Here is a 20,139-nt window from a genome sequence, read left to right as displayed (position 1 = left end):
ATGAGCCCGTGTGGGGAGCAGGCCCGTTCCCCTGTCCCCCACAGCTAGCTAGGAAGACATCACACTGTGGTCAGTGCTACTGAACCTGTTCCCTCGAGCCAGGATTTTCACCAACCAGTGTTGCAGTGGTCTCCACGGACATTTGCTGGGAGCCTATCAAACACATGGATCGGCCGCTTCAGACACAGAGGGCTTGTTGCCCTGTGGGGGAGTGCTCCCCGGGGAAGGCAGCATGTGTGTGCACTAGTGGGTCACACATCCCTCTGCTGCCTGGGGGAGGACCATCCCACCTCCCCGGTGGGACAGCAATCAGACAGGACAGGAACTACCAGCTTCAGCCCTTCCAGGACATCTCAGCGTAAAGCTTCGTCCCCAAGCTTGCCCAGATTTTCAACCTCCAAACTCCTCACAGGTCAAGGGCTGTTCTTTCCTTCACAAGAACACTCATTGCTCTTGATTGCCCCTTAGAAGCGCATGTTCATCCAGTCTCTCTTGTTTCTAATTTCTAATGGTCAGTGGTGGATCTATGGGCTGATCTATGGCTGGAGAAAAAAATCACCACCAACCCATTTAAGACCTGAGCCCTGACCTCCATTTCTTGGGCCATCCTTGGTGAGAACTGAAGGAGAAGCACCCCAGATGGGACCCTGAGAAACATAATCTTAAAACTCTGTAGTCAGAAGTTTGTTAATAGCTCTTCATGCCCTAATGTGGATGGTACTTTTACATCCCCAGATATACTGCCCTAAAAAACCTATGACCTTGACGACTTGATAAAACATAAACAAATGCTGTCTTATTGCCGCCTGGGAATGGCACCCTTAGGGGGATAACTTTTGCCTTCTGTCTAGAATAGAAATTCCTTTTATTATGACAAATGTATCAAGAAACATTTTGATATGTCTCTCTTCTTTCTATAAACATGTGATCCTGAGACCACTCACTCGATGACTCCCCTGTTCTGGCGGGGTTCGGTCACTAGCTAGCAATGAAACACTCTTAAATTATCATTATTTTGGCTGTCCTGTATCTTCTCTCGCGTGGGCACTTCAGAACCAACCCCCCCAATCTCAATGGTTAGTTGCCTAACTAACCTAAAAGCCCCTCCAGTCATGGAATCTCAGGACTTCATCACTAGAAGGGACTTCAACAACTAATTCAACTGAGGCCTGAAAAAGGATCATCACCCCAACTCTAAAACAACCATCCAGTATCAGGCTGGAGATCCCTGAAAGAGCAGCCATTGTCTCTTACACACTCCATGGGACGCTCAAAGTCCAGCCAGTCGGGCCATCAAAGAGACACTATCCTTACTAAGACAGGAAGGGAGAACACCTTGTATTGGTGCAGCAGAGGTGGGGATCAGCCAGGCTGGGAGGGAGGCCCTTGCCTGATGAGGGCAGACACTGCTGTTGTCTCCCTCCAGGTGCCTTCTGCTGTGGCTGTGGGCATGGTCCGGGAGCTGGGCCGAGGCATGTGAGATGTTCTTCATCCTCACAGAACCCTGGGTTCCCTCAGTTGCACCTCCAATGCCATCTTCTGCATTGCTCCTCTGTTGCTTATGTCAAGGCCCCCAATAATTTCGGCCTTTCAGAGTAGGCCTGGGATTGATTCCACTAGAAGCAAACTCTCCCTGAATGATATAACTCCTGCTCCTTGAGGGACCCTTCCTGAGAGATTATGTGGCAGGACTTGAACTCAAGTCCTCCTGACTGAAGCTGGCTCTCCATCCATGGATCAATTTATGATTATACATACATGCTTTCTCTCCCAGCAGAGAATAAGTTGGAGGGGAACTTACCTTTTGTAAAAGTCCTTCCCAAAGAAGAAAAGCCCTTCTCCCTATAGTACAATATAGTGAAGAAAGCCCCCCTGGCTCTGCATCCCTCAGATGCTTACTGCTTGGGGCTTGGGTACATCAGAGAGGGACTAGACTACTCCCTGCCAGCTTCAAACCTGCCTGGCCCCAAGATCCCTCTGCCTGCTGCTCCCTCTGCTCCATGGAAACCAGACAGCAATCCAGCAGGTGTTTATTACCTTGCCCTCAAACAAAACTGCAGTGTTTGTCTATGGGTGGGTGCGTACTGAGTCAGAGAAGGATGCAGGAAGAATAAAGGAAAGGCCGATGGGTGGCTGGCTCTCTGTGGCCAGCAGGGATTGATCCTAAGTGAAGAGAGGTGAGGGGGGCCCAGCCCAGACCGGCTGCCCTCTCACAGCATAAATGTGAATTATACACCGCAGACAAACAAAAGGAGGACCATCTCCCCATGGGAACCATACAGAATACAGCCTTACTCCACAGTCCAAAGGCACCCATGGGCAGAACTTCTCTTTTCCCCAAAACACACCACTTGGCTCCTGCACCTTCTGGTTCATGTCCTTCCGAACGCAAATGGCACTGCCAGCTCTCTCCTCTCCCTCAGCAGCTGAGTGCCAATGACACACCTGCCCATCACCTCTCACATCACCTCCTTTCCTCTCCACACCAGCTACCAAATTTGTCTGCCTAGCCCTCCTGGGGCCCCCTTGGTGCCTCTAGGCCTGGGTGAGCTGGCTCCTGCTGACCTTCCCCAGCACTCTGACGCGGTCCTCCCTCTCTGTCAGGCACCCCATGCTCCGGCCTACTGGACAACTTGCTCTTCTCCACATACCACATTCCATCTCCTGTCTCTACACCTGCTCCCCACACCTGGAACGCACCCTTCTCGCCCCTGCCTCTCTGTACATCTGATTTCCTTCAGGACTTAGCTCAAGGATCAGCTCCTCCGTGGCACCTAGACCCCTTCTCCCAGGGGCTAAGTCCCCCTCCCCCGGCAACGCCTTTGCATTTGCTTTCTATGACACCATACTGACTTCGCTGTGCACAGTCTCCCTCCAATAGAACGTAAGCTTCTTGTGAGCAGACACTGTTTTGGGGTTTGGGTATCTTTGGTGCTTACTTGAGTGCTTGGTACACAGCAGGTATTCAATAAATGCTTGAACAGCAATTCCTCTTTAATGTCTTCCTCTCTTTATGTGCTCCTAATCTGCGTCCAAGGGCTCATCTCCCTAATCTTAAAAGGATTCCTTTGCCATTTCTCCCCTAACCAGCTCCTGTCCCTTCCTTTCCCCCTTTACCGCTGTGTGGAGTTCCCTTGCCTGAGGCCTTATGCCATCCACCCCCCAGGAGCAGGACTCCAAACCTCAATGGCTTTTTCCCTCCAGCCTCCTCTTGGTCCCTCAGGACTTTGCAGCTTTTGAAACAATCAGTCATTCCTTTCTACTTGACTTTGGAGTTTAGCACACTTGTCTTACTTCCTGCCTCTCCACTGCTCTTTTCCTAGTTTCTCACCCTCTCCTCCAGCCCTTAATTTGTCCAACATTTATTTCAAAAGCTCCCCTGAGAAAACTGGCCCCTGTAGCGTTAAGAACCAACTGGAATGCTGGGGAAGGGGTAGTTTTAATCGTCAGTTTGGGAAGATTATGTGGCAGATCGAGAAAAGCCACCAAGGTTAGAAAGTTAGAGAAGACAGGGAAGAAAGGAGAGGCCTCTTTTCCTTGGCAGAACTGTTCCAATCTTCATTTCCTAAAGAGGAGGAAGAAAATTCTTCCAATAAGACGTTCACTGTTATCCTAAGTGAATAGTGCGGCATGAAATCATTCTTAAGAGTGAAGAGGCCTCATAACAGCGGAGGACACCTCACAGCCAACACAATGTCAACAGCTGTGTCTGTTCTATCACTGACACACATGATGGGAGGGAGGGGTTTGCCAAGCAATTGGGGTCAAATGACTTGTGGCCCTGGGGCCACACGGCTAGTGTGTGTCAGAGGCTGGACTTGAACTCAGGCCCTCCTGACCGCAGACCCAGTGTCCTACCATGGTGCCACCTACTTGCCCTTTATCATCGATTTCACTACTAACAAGTTGCACACTCAGTCACATCAATTTACTTAGTACTAAGTACTAAGTACTTAGAACTAAGTCCTTGTTTATTAGTCATGTTCATTCACATGAACAATAATGATTTGATGAAATGCAGTGAGAGCTCTAATAACAGGCTCATGAGAAAGAGGCGGCGACTTGATTAGCCGATGAGAAGTTATCTAAGCCCCCCTTGGCTCACCCCCAACCTCGGGACAATGAGAATGAACGTGATGATGAGCCACTAAAGAAGCGGGCTGCCCACAGGGGGCCAGGGACTCGGGCAACTGTTACATGTGAAGGGCGGCCTCAAAGCCCTGCCACAGAGACTGGCGACTGAGAGGCCGTCCCGGTCCCCTTCTCACAACTCTGCCGTCCCCTGGCAACCTCGCTCATCCTTCACCTAGTCAGGGAGAGGAGAGAGAAGGGGTGACAAGAATCTGCCCCTCGGCCCTGGCTCTCCCCGACCCCTTAGGGGTCTCCAGGGCATCTCCACCTGGAAGTTCCATCTGCGGGTCAGGCTCCCCCCAACACCAAAGTGGGTCTCCAGGCACCCCCCACCCCGAACTGTCCCCAAGCTGTCCAAGGCCCTTCTGTTCATGGGGCTTCCACAGGACCCGGGCCTCTCTCACAGGCTGAATCTGTTCTCTTGTTGGCCCTCTTCTCTGCTTCCACAGCTAGCCTCTGGCAGAGAGAGCTTCTCCCCCCACTCCTAGCCAGGCAGCTCTCACCCACCCACTAGCGCCAGGCCCCAGCCCAAGGGCCTCCATCCCCCCCTTCCTACTGCCAACAGAAGACTCCCCGCAGGCCTGACCTCCCTGACCAAAAGCCCTTTGCATTCCAACCATTTTGAGAAGAGAGAAACCCGAGGACGGATGAGTCCGGGGGAAGCTTGGGGCCCAAGGGGAGGGAGCGCGATCAGCAGCTGCCGCCAGAATTGTCCTGGGACCTGCTGCTCCCGAGGGAAAGTTGTCCTGCTCCAGGCGCTGCCCTGGTCGTGCTCAGCCTTCACACCCTCCCCCGCCCTTCTTGTGGGCTAGCGGGTGTTCCCAGAGAAGCCTGCCCCTGGGGGAGCCCTCTCAGCCTGGCCCAGGGCCCCGCAAAGGTGACTGAAACTCCCCGCAGGGAGCCGGCCCAGGAGGTGGCTCCCATTATTCTGCAATGCACAAGGGCCAATCCCCCCACTGGGCCTGCTGGAGGCACAGCCGGGTCTCCCAGGAGCTACAGAGACACCGAGAGGAGGCGGAGCCGGAGGGAAGGGATGGCACCGGCCTGCCTCCCCCTTCCCCCAGGGACCAGGCGAGGGCCATGGCTCTGAGGGCCGGCAGGGAGGGAGCCCGCTCTGGCTCTCTGCTGACCACTGACGGCCCTCTGCTGCCCTGCATGGCTTCTCTGCCTGGGGTTCCCCCACTGTTCTCAAGCTCCGGGGCCCAGATAGGCCTAGGAATAAGAACCATGTGGGGTTGGTCCAAGTCTGGCAGCCACCCCTGAGGGCCATGTTTGTGCTCTAGAACGGGGGGAAGGCTTTGGACTCCCTCAAGTGTGTGGACAGGGAAATGAGCCTTCCTTGCTAACACCTCTTTTTTCCCCATAAGACCTTTAGGGCACTCACAAAGGACAGAATCACAAGATGCACAAGATCAGAGATCTGGAGCCAGAAATGGACCTCGGAGACCCTGGAGCTCAATCCCCTCACTTTACAGATGAGGGAATTGAGGCAAAGATCCCAGTCCAATGTCCTCCTGACTCCCGGGCCATTCCCTACCCCCTATGCCAGGAGGGGGAAAACCGCACATGGACCCCAAGGAGCAATGCATTACTCACGTGGGCCCAGACGGAGGGTAAGTTGCTTTTCTGCAGTCTTCTGTCCACTGTTGAAAAAATAACAAACACCGTTTCAGAACAGATTTCTCATGGACTCCCTGAATAGATTGAAAGACGCTTTGGTCCTTCCCTTCTCCTTCTAAGATCCATTCAAACGAGTGCAGCCAGGTGGTGCAGGGGTTAGAATGGGGGGCCCAGAGTCAGCTCAATTCTCACCTTACTTATGAGCTGTCTGACGAAAAGTAAGTTACTGCATGCTGCCTGCTTTAGTTTCCTTCTCTGTAAGATGGGGATAATAAAATACCTATCTCCCAGGCTTGTTGTGAGAATCAAGTGAGACAATAATTATCATTTTAATTTTAGCTACATTGTCCAGTGGGGAGAGTATCAGGCCTGGAGTCACTAAGACTCATCTTCCTGAGTTCAAATCTGACCTCAGATGTGTGATCTTGGACAAGTCACTTAACCCTGTTTGCTTGTTTCCTCATTTATAAAATGAACTGATGAAGGAAATGGCAAACCACTCCAGTATCTCTGCCAAGAAAACCCCAAATTGGGAGCAGCTACTTGGTGCAGTGGGTTGAGTACCAGCCCTGAAGTTGGAGGACCCGAGTTCAAATTTGACCTCAGACACTTAACTCTTCCTGGCTGTGTGACCCTGGGCAAGTCACAACCCCAATTGCCTCAAGAAAAGATAGATGGAAGGGAGGAAGCAAGGAAGGAAGGAAAGGAGGGAGGGAGGGAAGAAGGAAGGAAAAAAGAGAGGGAAGGAGGGAGGGAGAAAGGGAGAGAGGGAAGAAGGAAAGAACGGAGGGAGGGAGGAAGAAAGAAAAAGCCCCAAATGGAGTCACAAAGAATTGACTACAACTGGAAAAAAACATTACTTCCAAGATAATTAAGTGGCTATCAGTGAATACAAGATGGCAGAATATCCCCTCCCCACCTTCCCCCGCTAAGGTGAGCCAACCAGGAAACAGAAATATAATGACAAGCTCTGAGAAGAGCTTGGGTTGAAGGGAGCGGGGTGCAGGACTTTCTGCAGAGTATGCTGAGAGTTCCTTAGCCAAGAGGGAAGGGAGATGGGAGCTTGCTCTTAGTGGATCCCAGGGCCAGAAGAGACAGACTAGGGCTGGGGCAGGAGGGAGGTGGGCTGAGGAGGGACCTCTCCACTGAACCCCTAACAGTCATCATTATTTAGCTTCTTAGAGGGACAGCTCTTATTGATTCTTATTCATTGTTACAGGGAACTCTCCAGGCATGAAACTCACTTCTCAGGAGCCAGAGTCCCATGGCCAGGACAGGCCAGAAATGGGCCCAAAGCGGAGGCTGGCTCTCCCTAGCTACTACAGTAGCAAGTCTACCAGACCGCGCATTCCCATGACACAGAAGCCTGCTGGGTCTCCAGGCCCACCAACCTTCCTCTGTAAGGCAGTACAAAAGGATGAAGTGCTTCCTAACTGGATGGATCTGGGAGCTCAGTCCCTTCAACCACCCCAGGCCCCTAGTTCTAGCAGGCTGTGATTCCTAGACTGGACTAGACTCCCTCCTAGACTTCCTCTGGCCAAGAATTCTCAGACTCCATATGCTACGTGAGGAAGCCCCTCTCTGCCCTGACAGAGCCAGAGCTCCCCCCCCCCCAATACTAAAGTTGGCAAAGTGACTTACATAGCCTCTAGATGATGATCCTCTGGGCTACTAAGGATTCCAAAAAATATAAGCCCATTTTACAGATGAAAAAACTGAGTCAGAGTCTCAAATCCAATTCTTTTCTCCTTTGGTGAGATTCAACCTCACCAGGTTCCTTCTGGTTCAGAATAAGACTTCTTAGGAGGCTGCTAGTTAACACCTCATGATGCTAAGGGCATCTTAGAAGACACTTGAGAATTCTTGAGGATTCCTGAATAGTCTCCCACATTCTGCCCTGTACATTTAAGTGGACAGAGTCACTTGGAGCGGAGGTCTTGGTTTGTGTTCAAGCTCACACTTACTGACAATGGCATGACCTCAGACACTTGCTAACTGTGTGAGTCACTTCAGCCTGTTTGCCTGTTTTCTTATCTGAAAGTGAGCTGGAGGAGGAAATGGCCAGGTACTCCAGTGTCTTTGCCAAGAAAACCTAGCCCATCCGGGGCTAAGCTCCTGGAGTGGTTCCCTCTTTTCTTTCAAATATTTGGGGGCAAGGTTTTTTCTCTGAGAGTTCTGAAGTCGCCCATCAACAAGAAGATGAAGGAAGGATTCAGAAGTACTTTCCTCACAAACACTAGGGCCACTTTCCAAATTACAAATGAGAAAGCTGGTCTACTCAAAACTGTCCAGCAAGCTGATGAACTCAAGAGGCAATAAAAACTGCTTATCTAGCTAAGGAAGGCTGGCTGAGCAATTAAAACTTCTCACCTGCTGCTCTGAAGTGGTCTCCAGTAAAACCCCCATCCTACCTATGTGTCTTTCTGCAAAAGCTCGTCTCCATTCCTAAATTATGATCTTTCTTTTATGAGCTGGCAGGCTGGTGGCCAGCTAGCTAAGCCCCAAACTTTCAGGATCTAAAGCTCTCTGGAACTGTTTCTGCCTTTAGAGTCCAGCCCATCAACTAGGGTGCCAAGGAACTCGGTGACCTTCCGAGAATCTCTTTGAGTTCTCTCAAACCCCGGGCCATGACCCTCCCCCATTTCCAAGAAGAAATGCTCTGCTAAGTCACCAGAGCCAGGAGTGCCGCTTTCACAGACCCCGGCGCCGAGGGCCACAGGAGGGCCCCCAGGAGAGCCGCTGGTGGAGAACACTCCAGTGGGACCACATTCAGTCTGCCTGCCAGGCAGCCTCCCTGGGTTCAGTGGAGAGGTCCCTCCTCAGCCCTAGTCTGTCTCTTCTGGCCCTGGGATCCACTAAGAGCAAGCTCCCATCTCCCTTCCCTCTTGGCTAAGGAACTCTCAGCATACTCTGCAGAAAGGCCTGCCCCCCACACTCCCAGAAAGGCTCCCACTCCCTTCAACCCAAACCCCTCCCTTGCTGGAAGTCTGGTGATTTCCATACCCTTCTACCCCACTGTGGCTCAGTTCCCCAATTCCAGGGACATCCACTTCTCTCCTACCTCAGCCACCTACCCCAGGCCCGTCATCCCCAGTCCCCCCCAGACCAAACCATCACCTTGCATCGGTGGCACCCCACTTTCCCCCTCTGCCTCCTTCTAGGCACGGGGGTGGGGGGGGAGGAGGGGGGAGAGGGGGCTGTTATTCATCTTAATGACTACCAAAGACTGCTGCAGAAAGGGCGGTGCTGGGCCAACTGCTGCAGAACTATCAAGGTGACCCTGGCATCCCATTTGTTGTTGTTTCCATGATGATTTTTATCTCAGCTCAGTGATCTGGCGGCCAGGGCTAAGGCTGAAAGTGGTGTCCTACCCAGCCAAGAGAGCGGCTGGGGAGGCCTGGCTGGGACACAGTCTGAGGGGAAAGGTCACCAAGGAGGAGAAGAGGCTAATAGGAAGGCTGGGAGCCGGCACAGAGAAAAAGGAAGCAATAAAAAGGGCCCCGTGTTCTGGCCACGGGGCTGGTGACTTGTGACTCGTGACTCCAGGCCCAGCCCAAGTTTTGACCTCAGGAAAGGACTTCCACTTCCCTGCTCAGTTTCCTCATCTGCAAAATGAGCTGGAGGAGGAAATGGCAAAGCTCTTCAGCATCTCTGCCAAGAAAAGCCCAAAGGGGGTCACGGAGAGTCAGACATGGCTGAAAACTGACTGAACAACCATCCCCTTCTTGTTCCTTTTTTGGTGGGGGTGACAGTAGTGGGGTTAAAATGTACATCAAGGAACATTTAGCAAGCATGCATGTCTGAAAATACTCCCCAGGAATTGCACACACTCATGCATCACATTTACAAAGTGTTTCCCTGCCTAAAATCAGGCAAGGAAGGGCTGCAAAAATGCCTGCCCCACTTTATAGGTGAGGAAATTGAGGTTCCAGGAGGGGAGGCTCTCTCTTGGCAATCAGCCCCACAACAGGGACATGCAGGCGCCCAGATTTTCCAACTCCCCCATCCAGGGCCACTGCTCACTGATCCACGGGGCCCTGCCTTCGCCTGCTTCACCCTGCAAGGGTGCACTAGAGAGGCCCAGAGTTTCAACAAACAAATGCAGAAGGTACATTTGACCATGGGACAATCTGAACTGCCCTTGGGAAAGAGTGAGCTCTGCACCACTACAAGTCTTCAGGTAGAGTCTGGAAGGCCAGGGATCTGGCAGAAGGGATCAAGTAAAGGCGGATCAAATGGCTTCTGGGGTCTCTTGAAATTCTGTGCTCAGAGTAAACCTTTAAAAGAGAGTAAGATGTACAACTTGACCATGGGACAATTTTCTCAGTGGAGTGAAAGGGCAAAGGTTCAACTGATTGAACAGCCTACAGAGTCAAAGATTTTGAGGTTCCAAAGACCATTAGTAGTTATTCTTTACTTTGGGCCCTTGAACTTCAATATCAGCCAATTACCAGGTCAACAAACACTCCAGAAACTTCAAGGTGGCCCCAGGACTCCAGCCTTTTCTAAGACTGTGATCCAAGGGGTCACAACAACTATGGCTCCCCCAGCCAGAGCTCACACAAAGCTAGGAGCTTTTCTGACCTGAGGTCAGAAAAGGTAGGGTGCCCCAAATTTCATCTCACTTGGAGGGCTTTACACAGGAAGGGGAAGGAAAGACCAGCCCCTGTCTCTGCCAAGACTGGGAGCCCAGTAAGAAGCTCCAACACAATCCAAGAGTCCAGCCCCCATTGGGGTGCTGGCTACAAGGGGCACTGTCTACAATGGCCTTGGACCATGGCTGAATGTCAATGCACTAAGTACAAGTAACTGGTGCAAGGAGGTAGGCTGCCCTCTAATGAAGGGGAGTAAGACACAAGGGGGAGCACTGGTGGGGGCTGCACTGAGAAGCTCAGGAGATAGAGGCATGGACCTAGTGACAGAAAGAGCTGCCAAAAGTGGAACACTGATGCATTGTTGGTGGAGTTGTGAAATGATCCAACCATTCTGGAGAGCAATTACAATTATGATCCAGCAATACTACTATTGGGCCTGTATCCCAAAGAGATCATAAAAAATGGGAAAGGACCCACATGTACAAAAATATTTATGGCAACTCTTTTTGTGGTGGCAAAGAATTGGAAATTGAGAAGATGTCCGTCAATTGGGGAATGGTTGAACAAGTTGTGGCATCTGAATGGAATAGAATACTATTGTTCTGTAAGAAATGATGAGCGGGCTGATTTCAGAAAGGCCTGGAAAGACTTAAATTGATGCTGAGTGAAGTGAGAATGACCAGGAGACACTGGAAACGCTGTCACAGCAGTATTGGGCTATGATCCACTGACTGACTCATCTCTTCTCAGCAATATAATGATTCCAAAAGACTTGTGATGGAAAACGCCATCCAGATCTAGAGAGAGAACTATGGAGTCTCCTTTGGAGAATATAGGAGGGGGGAGGGAGAAAAATCTGGAGCTCAAAGTCTTACAGAGATGAGCACTACCTTGACAAGAGGCGGGAAGGTCATGACATGGCATTCCTGAAACCAATGAGAAACTTGGTTAAGGAAAAAGGGATTACATGGACGACAGCCAGGGCCTGCTCTCTGCTAAATACAAGACACCCAATAAGTCATACGTGTGTGACCTATCTTAAAAGGAAACTTGGGAAGTGACCAGGAGAAGAGAGAGCCGTTTAAGGCCAACAGAGAAGAAACTTGCTAAGGGGGAAGTGATGGCAGTGAGTGATGGGGCAAAGGACTTATCTATCACATGACTCAAATATGGAAGGGAGGCAAGCTGGGAACCCAAGATGTGGGGAAGACACATGGCGGAGGGTTCAGAAGACAAGGAGAAGGAAGCCCCAAAGGCCCAAGGAAGATGAGATGCTCAAGGACAAAGTCTGCCAATGGACAAGTGTGCTTAGTCAAGATGTGAGCCAGGGCAGGGGTCGGGTACGCAGAGAACATGGCGTGGAGAAGGCTGACCTAAAGGGCTCTCATGTTGTTTTCTCTTCTAACAAGTCTGGAAACTGGGTTGTTTTTCAATCGTTTCAGTTATGCCAGACGCTTTGTGAGCCTGTGTGGGGCTTTGTTGGCAGAGACCCTGGAGAGGCTGTCCATCTCCTTGTCCAGCTCGTTTTGCAGATGAGAAACAAAAGCAAACAGGGATAAATGACTTGTCCAGAGTCACAGAGCTAGTAAGTGCCTGAGGTCAGACTTGAACTCATGAAGATGAGTAGTCCTACCTGCAGGCCCAGCACTCTATCCACTGCACAACCTAGTATTCAAGCTCATAGAGAACGTCCCCAGAATAACTTGGGAAACCAGTCAGCAAACTCCAGTGGCCCAAATCCCTGAGACCAGATGAACTACATCATCAAAGGGAAAGAACAGTCACAGTCTGAGCCCATGATTCTTGAAACATCCAGAGAGAGCCTGAGGTGCGGAGGGGTAAAATTTTTCATTTTCAACAACAAGAATAGAGTCTGGAAATTAGAGAAAGTCCAATGAGCTTTACTTTTATGGTTGACAAAATTCTAGCTCACACAAAGGCAGCAGTGATTACCACCAGCCAGCATGGTTTCAAACCTGATTGCCCTGCCCTGTTTTTAATATGGTCACAAAACTAGTAAATCAGTGGAATATTGGAGACAGAACAAGGTTCTTCTATTTCAGCAATGCATTTGATTATGACAATTGTACTTTGCTTATGGATAAAATAGGGAGATATCAGAGTTGTCAATAATGGGTTGATGTCCATCTGGAATGCAGTGTCTAGTAAAGTTCTTGCTCCAGGATTGACTGTTTTTATCCAGTGACATGGACAAAACCATGAATGACATGCTTATTAAATTTGTAGAATTTAATAGGGAAAGAGCTAAGATGCTGAATCTCAGACTCAAAACCTAAAAGATGGCTCAACTGGGTAAGATAAAATTTTACAGGGATATGAATGTAATGTTACACTTGGATCCCAAGAATCTACTTTACAAATACAAGATGCCAGAGTCGTGGTGAGACAACAGTTCACATAAAAAACCCCAAACAAACAAAAACTGGAGTTTTAGAGGTATCCACAAGTTGAGAGAGCCAGCAAATACCATATTGAAGAGGAGTAAATTTGTGAGAAACAATTCATTTGGACTCCTACTCTATTCTGATAAGAATTAATCAGTTTGATAAAAATCATATCAAAGTTCTGTATATAAGGCCTCAGAGCTGTGAGCTGCAGATTCTAAGTTCACTTGTTTACTTGTAGGAAGCTAACTAAAGGTCCTCCACTCTTGTTCTGCCTTGTGATGGTGACCAAGTCCAGTATGGCAGAGATCACAACTATATGAAAAGTCTCCCAAAATATTTCTGTGCTTCTGGAACAATCATTTGTCCAACAGGAGATGGCCATCTTAGAACCACTTAGATCACTGACTGTGATAGCTTCAGCCAGCTTGTGAGCTCACCGGTATTCATAATTTAGCCTATGCAGTCTATGTAAACCAATGAAATTGCTGTTCTATACTTAGCATAATTGTAACCCCGTAAAAGTATAGCCCTAAGGGGGAGTAGCATCTCAGATAGTGAGGAAGATCTGAAGTCCACTTCATTAGAAGGAATCATGGACCCTTTAATAAAGTGCCACTGGCTCAGAGCCTAGTTTCAGTATCATTTATGGCAGGTGGAATAATTCTAATCCCCAGATTCTTCACCTGCCCTGGCCTTGAGGTGGCCACATATGGACTCCTGGGCCCAGTTCTAGGAGCCACATTTAGGAAAGACAGACAAAATTGTATGTCAGAAGAGCGTGATCAAGATAGAGACTGGGAACATGACATGCAAGGAAAGACTAAAGTTGTTTAGCCTGAAACAGGCTGAGAAGAGCTGGAAGGAACAGGTTGCTTGAGTATTTGAAAGGTGATCACAGGGAACAGGGAGCAGACTAGTCTGCTTGGTTCTGAAAAGCAGAGCAAGGGGCAGTGGGAAAAGGTGATGGTTTAGGTGTGGATGACAGTGAGTTTGGCTGCTTGGAGGGCTCCAAGCCACTTGGACTCTGGTTTAGTTCTCCTCTGACATCTGAATATGCTACAAAGATGGTCCTGGGTGTTCAAAGGCAATAGCAGAGGACAGACTGCAAGGATTCGTTGGCTGGAAACATATTTTGTAATCTGGACTCTTACAGGACACTTAAACAGACCCAGTTAAAGATGTTTTCCAGAAATCTACCCCTGGTGAAGAGCCCAGACTAAGGAACAAAGACTGACAAGAGGGAACACCTATATCTCAACTGACCCTCCAAACACATCCTGGATGTTAAGCTATAAAAAGTGGGGAAATTTGTTTTTAAAAAATACAATTTCCCCAGCCCTTTCTGCAGATGTGCCCACGTACAAACCTGCACTTTATGCATCCAGTAAAAAGAGATATTCCAAGGATGCTTTGATTCTCTGACCCTAGTTAGCAGGGACCTGAGAAGTCAAGTTTTCTCTTTTCTAGACCAAACCACTCCCATTCCTCCAAATACTCTGCCCTTTTGCTAAAGTTTGGAGCCCTTCCCCAAAAGCGGCAGGCTCTCTAAGACCAACCTATACAATCAAAGGCTGAGCATTTAAGATCAAGCCTCTCTCAAAGTCCATCTCTGGTATTTTCTCCTATAGGAGTCCTGCTTTTTTGCCTTGATCCCCCAGGTGCTACTACCTTATCCCCTTCCTGCCCCACCCCCACCCCAAATTACTTTGTGTTTACATGTGAATTTTTTTTCTAGTTAAAAAAAGAAAGAAAAGAAAGTCCTTTGAGGGCAGGGACATTTTGCCTTCCTGACTTTAGTGCCCAGCACAGATCCTGACACATAAAGGGCTGGAGGCTGTAAACCGGAGAGAAAGAAATCCATGGCCATCACCATTATTATAATTAAGCAATCACCAGTTTCAGATTAAGTGCTATTTTCTCCATTAAGCCCCTGAAGTCTCCATTAAGTGATCTGGTGTTTCTTCCACAACTCTGCTCATCTGCAGAACATCTGCTTCTTCTGGGGAAAGGAGTTTCTCCTTCTCCCAGACAGCAGGCGTTTCACACGGGGTAGGAAGCCATGGTTCCAGCCCAGTACCCTTCACAATGGGGATGTGACTGGAGGCCTGACCCCACAAGCAGCTCCCACCTGGCCCACCGTTGTGCCTTCTCCCATACAAACCACTCAAAGCACCAACCAATGCAGAACTAGCCTACAGCCCCAGTGTAACCAGGCTGTCACGGCGCTGCTGGTCAGCCCACCATATCAAATGTCCAGAGGCCTCACAGGGGACTCAGAATAAATGACTTTCCCTGTCTGTTCTCCAAGTGTGTGGCTCCTTCCCTCTCCAAAGGCTGGCTGCAGAGATGTCACCAACTAATCTACGCCTTTATCTAAAACAAAAAACGAGAAGTCCTCTAGACCTGGAGAGAGGAGCGTGGCGGATGTCGGGGGCCGGGAACCGGACAGTCTGTGTGCGCTGGCATGGCAGTGCCCTCGGGAGAGGTCTCTGCGCACAATAAGAACTAGAACCGCTGCCTCCTCTAGCTGCCCTCGGCAACATTGGGGACCTGCAGAGGGGGAGACGCTTCCGAGGAGGACAGACACGGGGGAGGCGGCAGCACTGGGAGACAGGCCTCTGCCCGGCTCGTTCCCTCACCTTCCCTCCTCTGCAGAACCTCCCTGACTTGTTTACAAAGACTGTCAGCAATAGGTCCTTGGTGTGTCTACAGTGTAACCAGCCTGGGCTGGCATCCGTCCTGCGACAGCAACTCCCGGCCCTCCTCTTGTCCAAAGGGGGCTCCAGGACACAAGTGTGGCCGTCCTGCACCCGGTGTGCTCTGCCCTCAGACCTGGTGGGCCTGGTGCGGCCTCCCCCATCTGCAAAGGTGAAAGCTGTAGGCCTCCTGTGGAGATGGGGCGGCCATCAGATACCACTTACTCACGCGTGTGAGTGTGTCCTTACATCCATATTAGATGTTCACACGCACACACAGATGTCTCCCCATTAGAATACAAGCTCCTGTCTCATTTCTGCTTTGAGCCCCGCACAGGACCTGGCGCCTGGGGGGCATTAAGGCATTGCCGAGGGTGGCCTGGTGCACCGGGAAGGGCACAAGGTCAGCATGACTGGGGGCTGAGACCCGGGGGCGTGGATGTCCCTGACAGAGGCAGGAGGTCGGAGAGAGTTTGGGGTTGGGGGCTATAAGCAGTAAGAGAGGGGCGTCACAAAGACCACCGTCCCTACAAGCAAGGCCCTTGCTGCAAGCGGAAAGTGACAGGCACTTACAGATCAGCCCTAGCACGCCGTGATGGGCAGGACGCGGATGCCGGGGGACGAGGAGCCCGGATGGGCTGTGGCCTGACCCACCGTTGGGAGGAGGGCTCCGGGAGGCCACAGAACCACCAGGGAACTCCCTAAGCTAGTAGGACCACAGGCCGCCTGAGCCCAGATCTCCTGGCCCAGCCCCTCCCTCCGCGGAGGAGGAAACTGAGGAAAGGGAAGGGACCGGCTCGGGATGAAGGCGTAAAGGCAGGGTTTGATATACCTTCTACACCTTCCAGCCTTTGCTCTCCCTCGCACTCCTTCTTTGGGCGCTCCCAGCACCCAAGAGCTCCGGCCCCTCCCCCGGCAGGGGCTTGCCCCGCCCTCGCAGTCTCCTCCCGCACAGGACCCGGGCCCCAAACGCACAGACGGCGTACACGGGGCACCAGCTGGCTTCTGTCTCTCGGCTAAGAACCGCCCCGGCCTCTCGAGGCTCCGGCTACTCCGGGCCCCAATTCGCTCAGACCAGCCCCGGCCCCAGTCTCTGCGGAAGCGGGCCAGAGCGGGACCTCGGACAGTTCCCCGGCTCCTCGGACGGCTCCGCGGGGCGCTGCGCTGCGCCAGCCCCCAGCAGCCCCGGCGCTCAGGCCCTTTCTCCAGCTTCTCCCTCGGGCCGCAGCCCAGCCGGGAGTGGGGACGGCCGCGCTGCCCGGATGGACCAGTCCTGTCGCTCTGCCCCAACAGCCAATGGGGCCAGGGTGCGCGGACCCATCCTCGGAGAAGAATTCTCGCCGCCCGGGAGGGGCGGGGCCGGGCACGGTTTGGCCTGGGGGGGGGAGGGGGTCCTGCTAGTCCGCGGGGGCCGGAAGGGCCAGGAGGCGGCCTGGAAGCCCAAGCCCGGAGCTCCGGCCCCCGGGCCCCGCGGGGGCGGGGAGAACGCCCCACGAGCGGCGGGCCTCGGGCTGCCCGCCCGCAGCGCGGGTCGCCCCGGGCCCCTCCGCGGGGCTCTCACCCTGCCGGGGTGGCCCCCCCTCCCCGCGGCGCGGGCCTCACCGGGGGCGCTCGCTGGGCCAGGACGCAGGTGGCGAGCACGGCCGCCGCCGCCGCCGCCAGGAAGGCGCAGGAGAGGCGCTCGGGGAACCGCATGTCCGCGCTGCCGCCCTTCCGCGGTCACTCCGGGCCTCCGGGCGAGCCTCACGCGCTCCGCGAGCCGCAATTTAGGGTGGCCCCGCCCTGCCGCCGGGCCCGCCCTGGACTGCACCATCTGAGAGCGATGCGGGGGCTTCCGCGCCCGAAAAAGCGACCCCTCGGCCCCTCGCTGCTCGTCGTGGATGCCACCTCCCCCATAACATCTCCCACTGTGGTACAGCCCAGGCGTGCCTGCTAGGGGAGCGGAGAAGGGCGGGGCCTCGCAGAGGTACCGCCACGCCATTGGCCTAGCCAAGCCCGCGCCGGCCCCGCCTACTGAGGAGGTGGGGAGGGTCTGGGGGGGGAGAACTGACCCAATCTAGACGACAAGCGCCCGGGTGTCCCGCCCCGCGGCTCTCTGGGGATGCCCTTTGCGACTTTGGCTCCCCCCCCACCACCCGGTCCCCGTGTCCGTGGGGAGTGGCCCCCGGAGTGAAAAAGCATCCTGCGGGAGGGGGCGGAAGGAGAAGCGCGCGGGAGCCCGGGGCCCTTCTCCTTGTGCGGGGCCGCCCCGCCCCGAGCCTCCCGGACGCCTCCGGCTGCGCCCACGCCGGCGGAGGCGGCCTCCTCGCCGGAGGTATCCCAAATGAGTGAAAGCACAGGGCTGAAGAAACCTCCCGTTCTCCAGGGCGGGGGGCGGGGAGCGCGGCCGGCGGCTCCGCGGAGTCAGGCCGGAGCCCGAGTCGGAAGGGGGCGGGGGGGCGGGGGGAGGGCCGCAGAGGCGGAGGAGCCCAGAGAAAACTCCGGCGGGGGGAGGGGGGTGGCGAGGCGTGGGGGAAAAGGAATGGAAGCAGTTGTTTGTTTGTTTGTTTTGCCCAGAGAGGCAGAAAAAAGTGGCTTGGGGGCGTGGCCGGGTGGGCGGGGCGTTTTTATACACCTTGTTTACAAATGACAGTTGTAAAAGAGGGCGGGAGGGCAGCCTTGAAGATGTGAATCCCTGAGGGAAATGGGAGATGAAGAACAGAGACGCCGGGACGGAGCGCTCAGTCCAGGACTTTGCCCGCAATTGTCCTCGGTCTCCTCTTCTGAGCGGGACGGGGACGGCAGGTGAATCTCGTATTCCAATCTCAGCGGCCCCTCCGTGCTAAGGACCAGGGAATGGACCGGAGCGGAGGCCGGAAGCAATCCCGCTGCCCCCCAACACACGCCCGGACGGGACGGGGAAGCCCGGCTGGAGACCTGCGGCCCGCAGAAGCCAGGCCTTCGCGGCTGTGGCCCTCGGGGGCCGTCCAAGCGCCTGGCCCGCGAGGGCGGCCTCCGGCCTCGCCTTGTCTCTGATGAGAGAGCCCTGCGGCCTGGGAGCGGGGCGGCTGAGGGTGCGGCCGGCCCGGGACACCTGAATGGCAAGAAGCTCTTCTCTAGCCTCGGACACAAAGGTCCGCCTGCCGCTTTCCTGTTTGCCGCGCTCACTGACACACTTGGGACTGCTACCCTGCCCAAGCAGCTTTCAGAAAGTCTCGCGCACGCCTTCTCGCGCACCGGTTGTTGTTGGCCGCCCTGAAAACATGAAGAAGGCGAGGAGACCCCGGAAGCCGGGAGAAGGGAAGAGGCCTTGGGAGTCCGGCTGGGTCGGACCAGGCCAGGGTGCAAGTTGGAGGAGAGGCCTAGTCTGGTGGTTTTTTTATTTTATTTTTTTTCTTTTGAGCTAAAATACATTTCTTTATTTTTTTTTTATTTTTTTATTTTTATTTAATAGCCTTTTTTTTTTTTAATTTTTTATTTAATAGCCTTTTATTTACAGGATATATACATGGGTAACTTTACAGCATCAACAATTGCCAAACCTCTTGTTCCAATTTTTCACCTCTTACCCCACCCCCACCCCCTCCCCTAGATGGCAGGATGACCAGTAGATGTTAAATGTATTAAAATATAAATTAGATACACAATAACTATACATGACCAAAACGTTATTTTGTAATAGCCTTTTATTTACAGGATATATGCATGGGTAACTTTACAGCATTAACAGTTGCCAAACCTTTTATTCCGATTTTTCCCCTCATTCCCCCTCCCCCAGATGGCAGGATGACCAACAGATGTTAAATACATTAAAATATAAATTAGATACACAATAAGTATACCTGACCAAACCGTTATTTGCTGTACAAAAAGAATCAGACGCTGAAATATTGTACAATTAGCTTGTGAAGGAAATCAAAAATGCATGTGTGCATAAATATAGGGATTGGGAATTCAATGTAATGGTTTTTAGTCATCACTCAGAGTTCTTTCTCTGGGCGTAGCTGGTTCAGTTCATTACTGCTCCATTGGAAATGATTTGGTTGATCTCGTTGCTGAGGACGGCCTGGTCCATCAGAACTGGGAAGTGACCTATTTTGGAAAACATGATATTGGAATGAACAACCATCCTAGGAAAGAAGGCAGTTCAGAGTGACCTGCACAAGAAGACAAGTTGCTCACTTGGGTAATCGGTTTGTTCAACAAGAAAGTCAGCTTAAGTTATCAAAATGTCTATCAAAATAGCTGAAGTTCTTGGCTGACTGGTGACCTCCCCGCTGACACCCACTCAGAATCCCTGCGTCAGAAGAGGAAGGAGCGGTGCTAATGAGCAAGTAGCCCTCTGACCATCAGCTCATTTTCTATCTTTCTGATTTTTAAAATTTTCAGTTCTAAAGTCTCTTCTTTACCTATGGAGAAGACATGAAATATGTTATCCATTATACAGGGGAAGTCATGCAAAATCATTAGATTGGCTCATTTCCTAGAGTAGGTGTGGCTCGGCTTCTCAAAAGCCCAATATACAAAAATTAGGTAAATTAGGAGCTGAATATTCAGTCCATGAAATAAGAGTTAGGTTTACAGAAGGTGAATGACTATTCATAAGTCTCTTTCAACAACACACACACACACACACATATGTAAATCAACAAAATCTGACCTTTTCTTAGTGAGAAACAGGGTCAAGTCAACCAAAATATGATTTCCACA

General features: G+C 52.0%; 1 protein-coding gene across 2 annotated transcripts in view; it reads right to left on the bottom strand.

The window, feature by feature from the left end:
• Window positions 1-17,228, bottom strand: part of ASAH1 (N-acylsphingosine amidohydrolase 1) — a 39,784-nt gene extending 22,556 nt beyond the window's left edge. The window contains exons 1-2 of one of the 2 annotated variants that reach the window (XM_031943839.1): window positions 17,053-17,228; window positions 5,728-5,774 (exon numbers count right to left, since the gene is read on the bottom strand). In XM_031943839.1, the coding sequence (XP_031799699.1) occupies window positions 5,728-5,774; window positions 17,053-17,145 (140 nt within the window). In that variant the 5' untranslated portion in view covers window positions 17,146-17,228. Of the gene's footprint in view, window positions 1-5,727; window positions 5,775-15,699; window positions 15,721-17,052 lie in introns of those variants that run through there. The other variant, XM_031943840.1, reaches the window with a different exon arrangement.
• Between the last annotated feature and the right edge of the window lie 2,911 nt (window positions 17,229-20,139).

This window comes from Sarcophilus harrisii, chromosome 6, assembly GCF_902635505.1.
Source record: "Sarcophilus harrisii chromosome 6, mSarHar1.11, whole genome shotgun sequence".
Taxonomy (NCBI): domain Eukaryota; kingdom Metazoa; phylum Chordata; class Mammalia; order Dasyuromorphia; family Dasyuridae; genus Sarcophilus; species Sarcophilus harrisii.
Note: the sequence above shows the minus strand (reverse complement) of the source record. Positions and strands in the feature narration are given on the sequence as shown.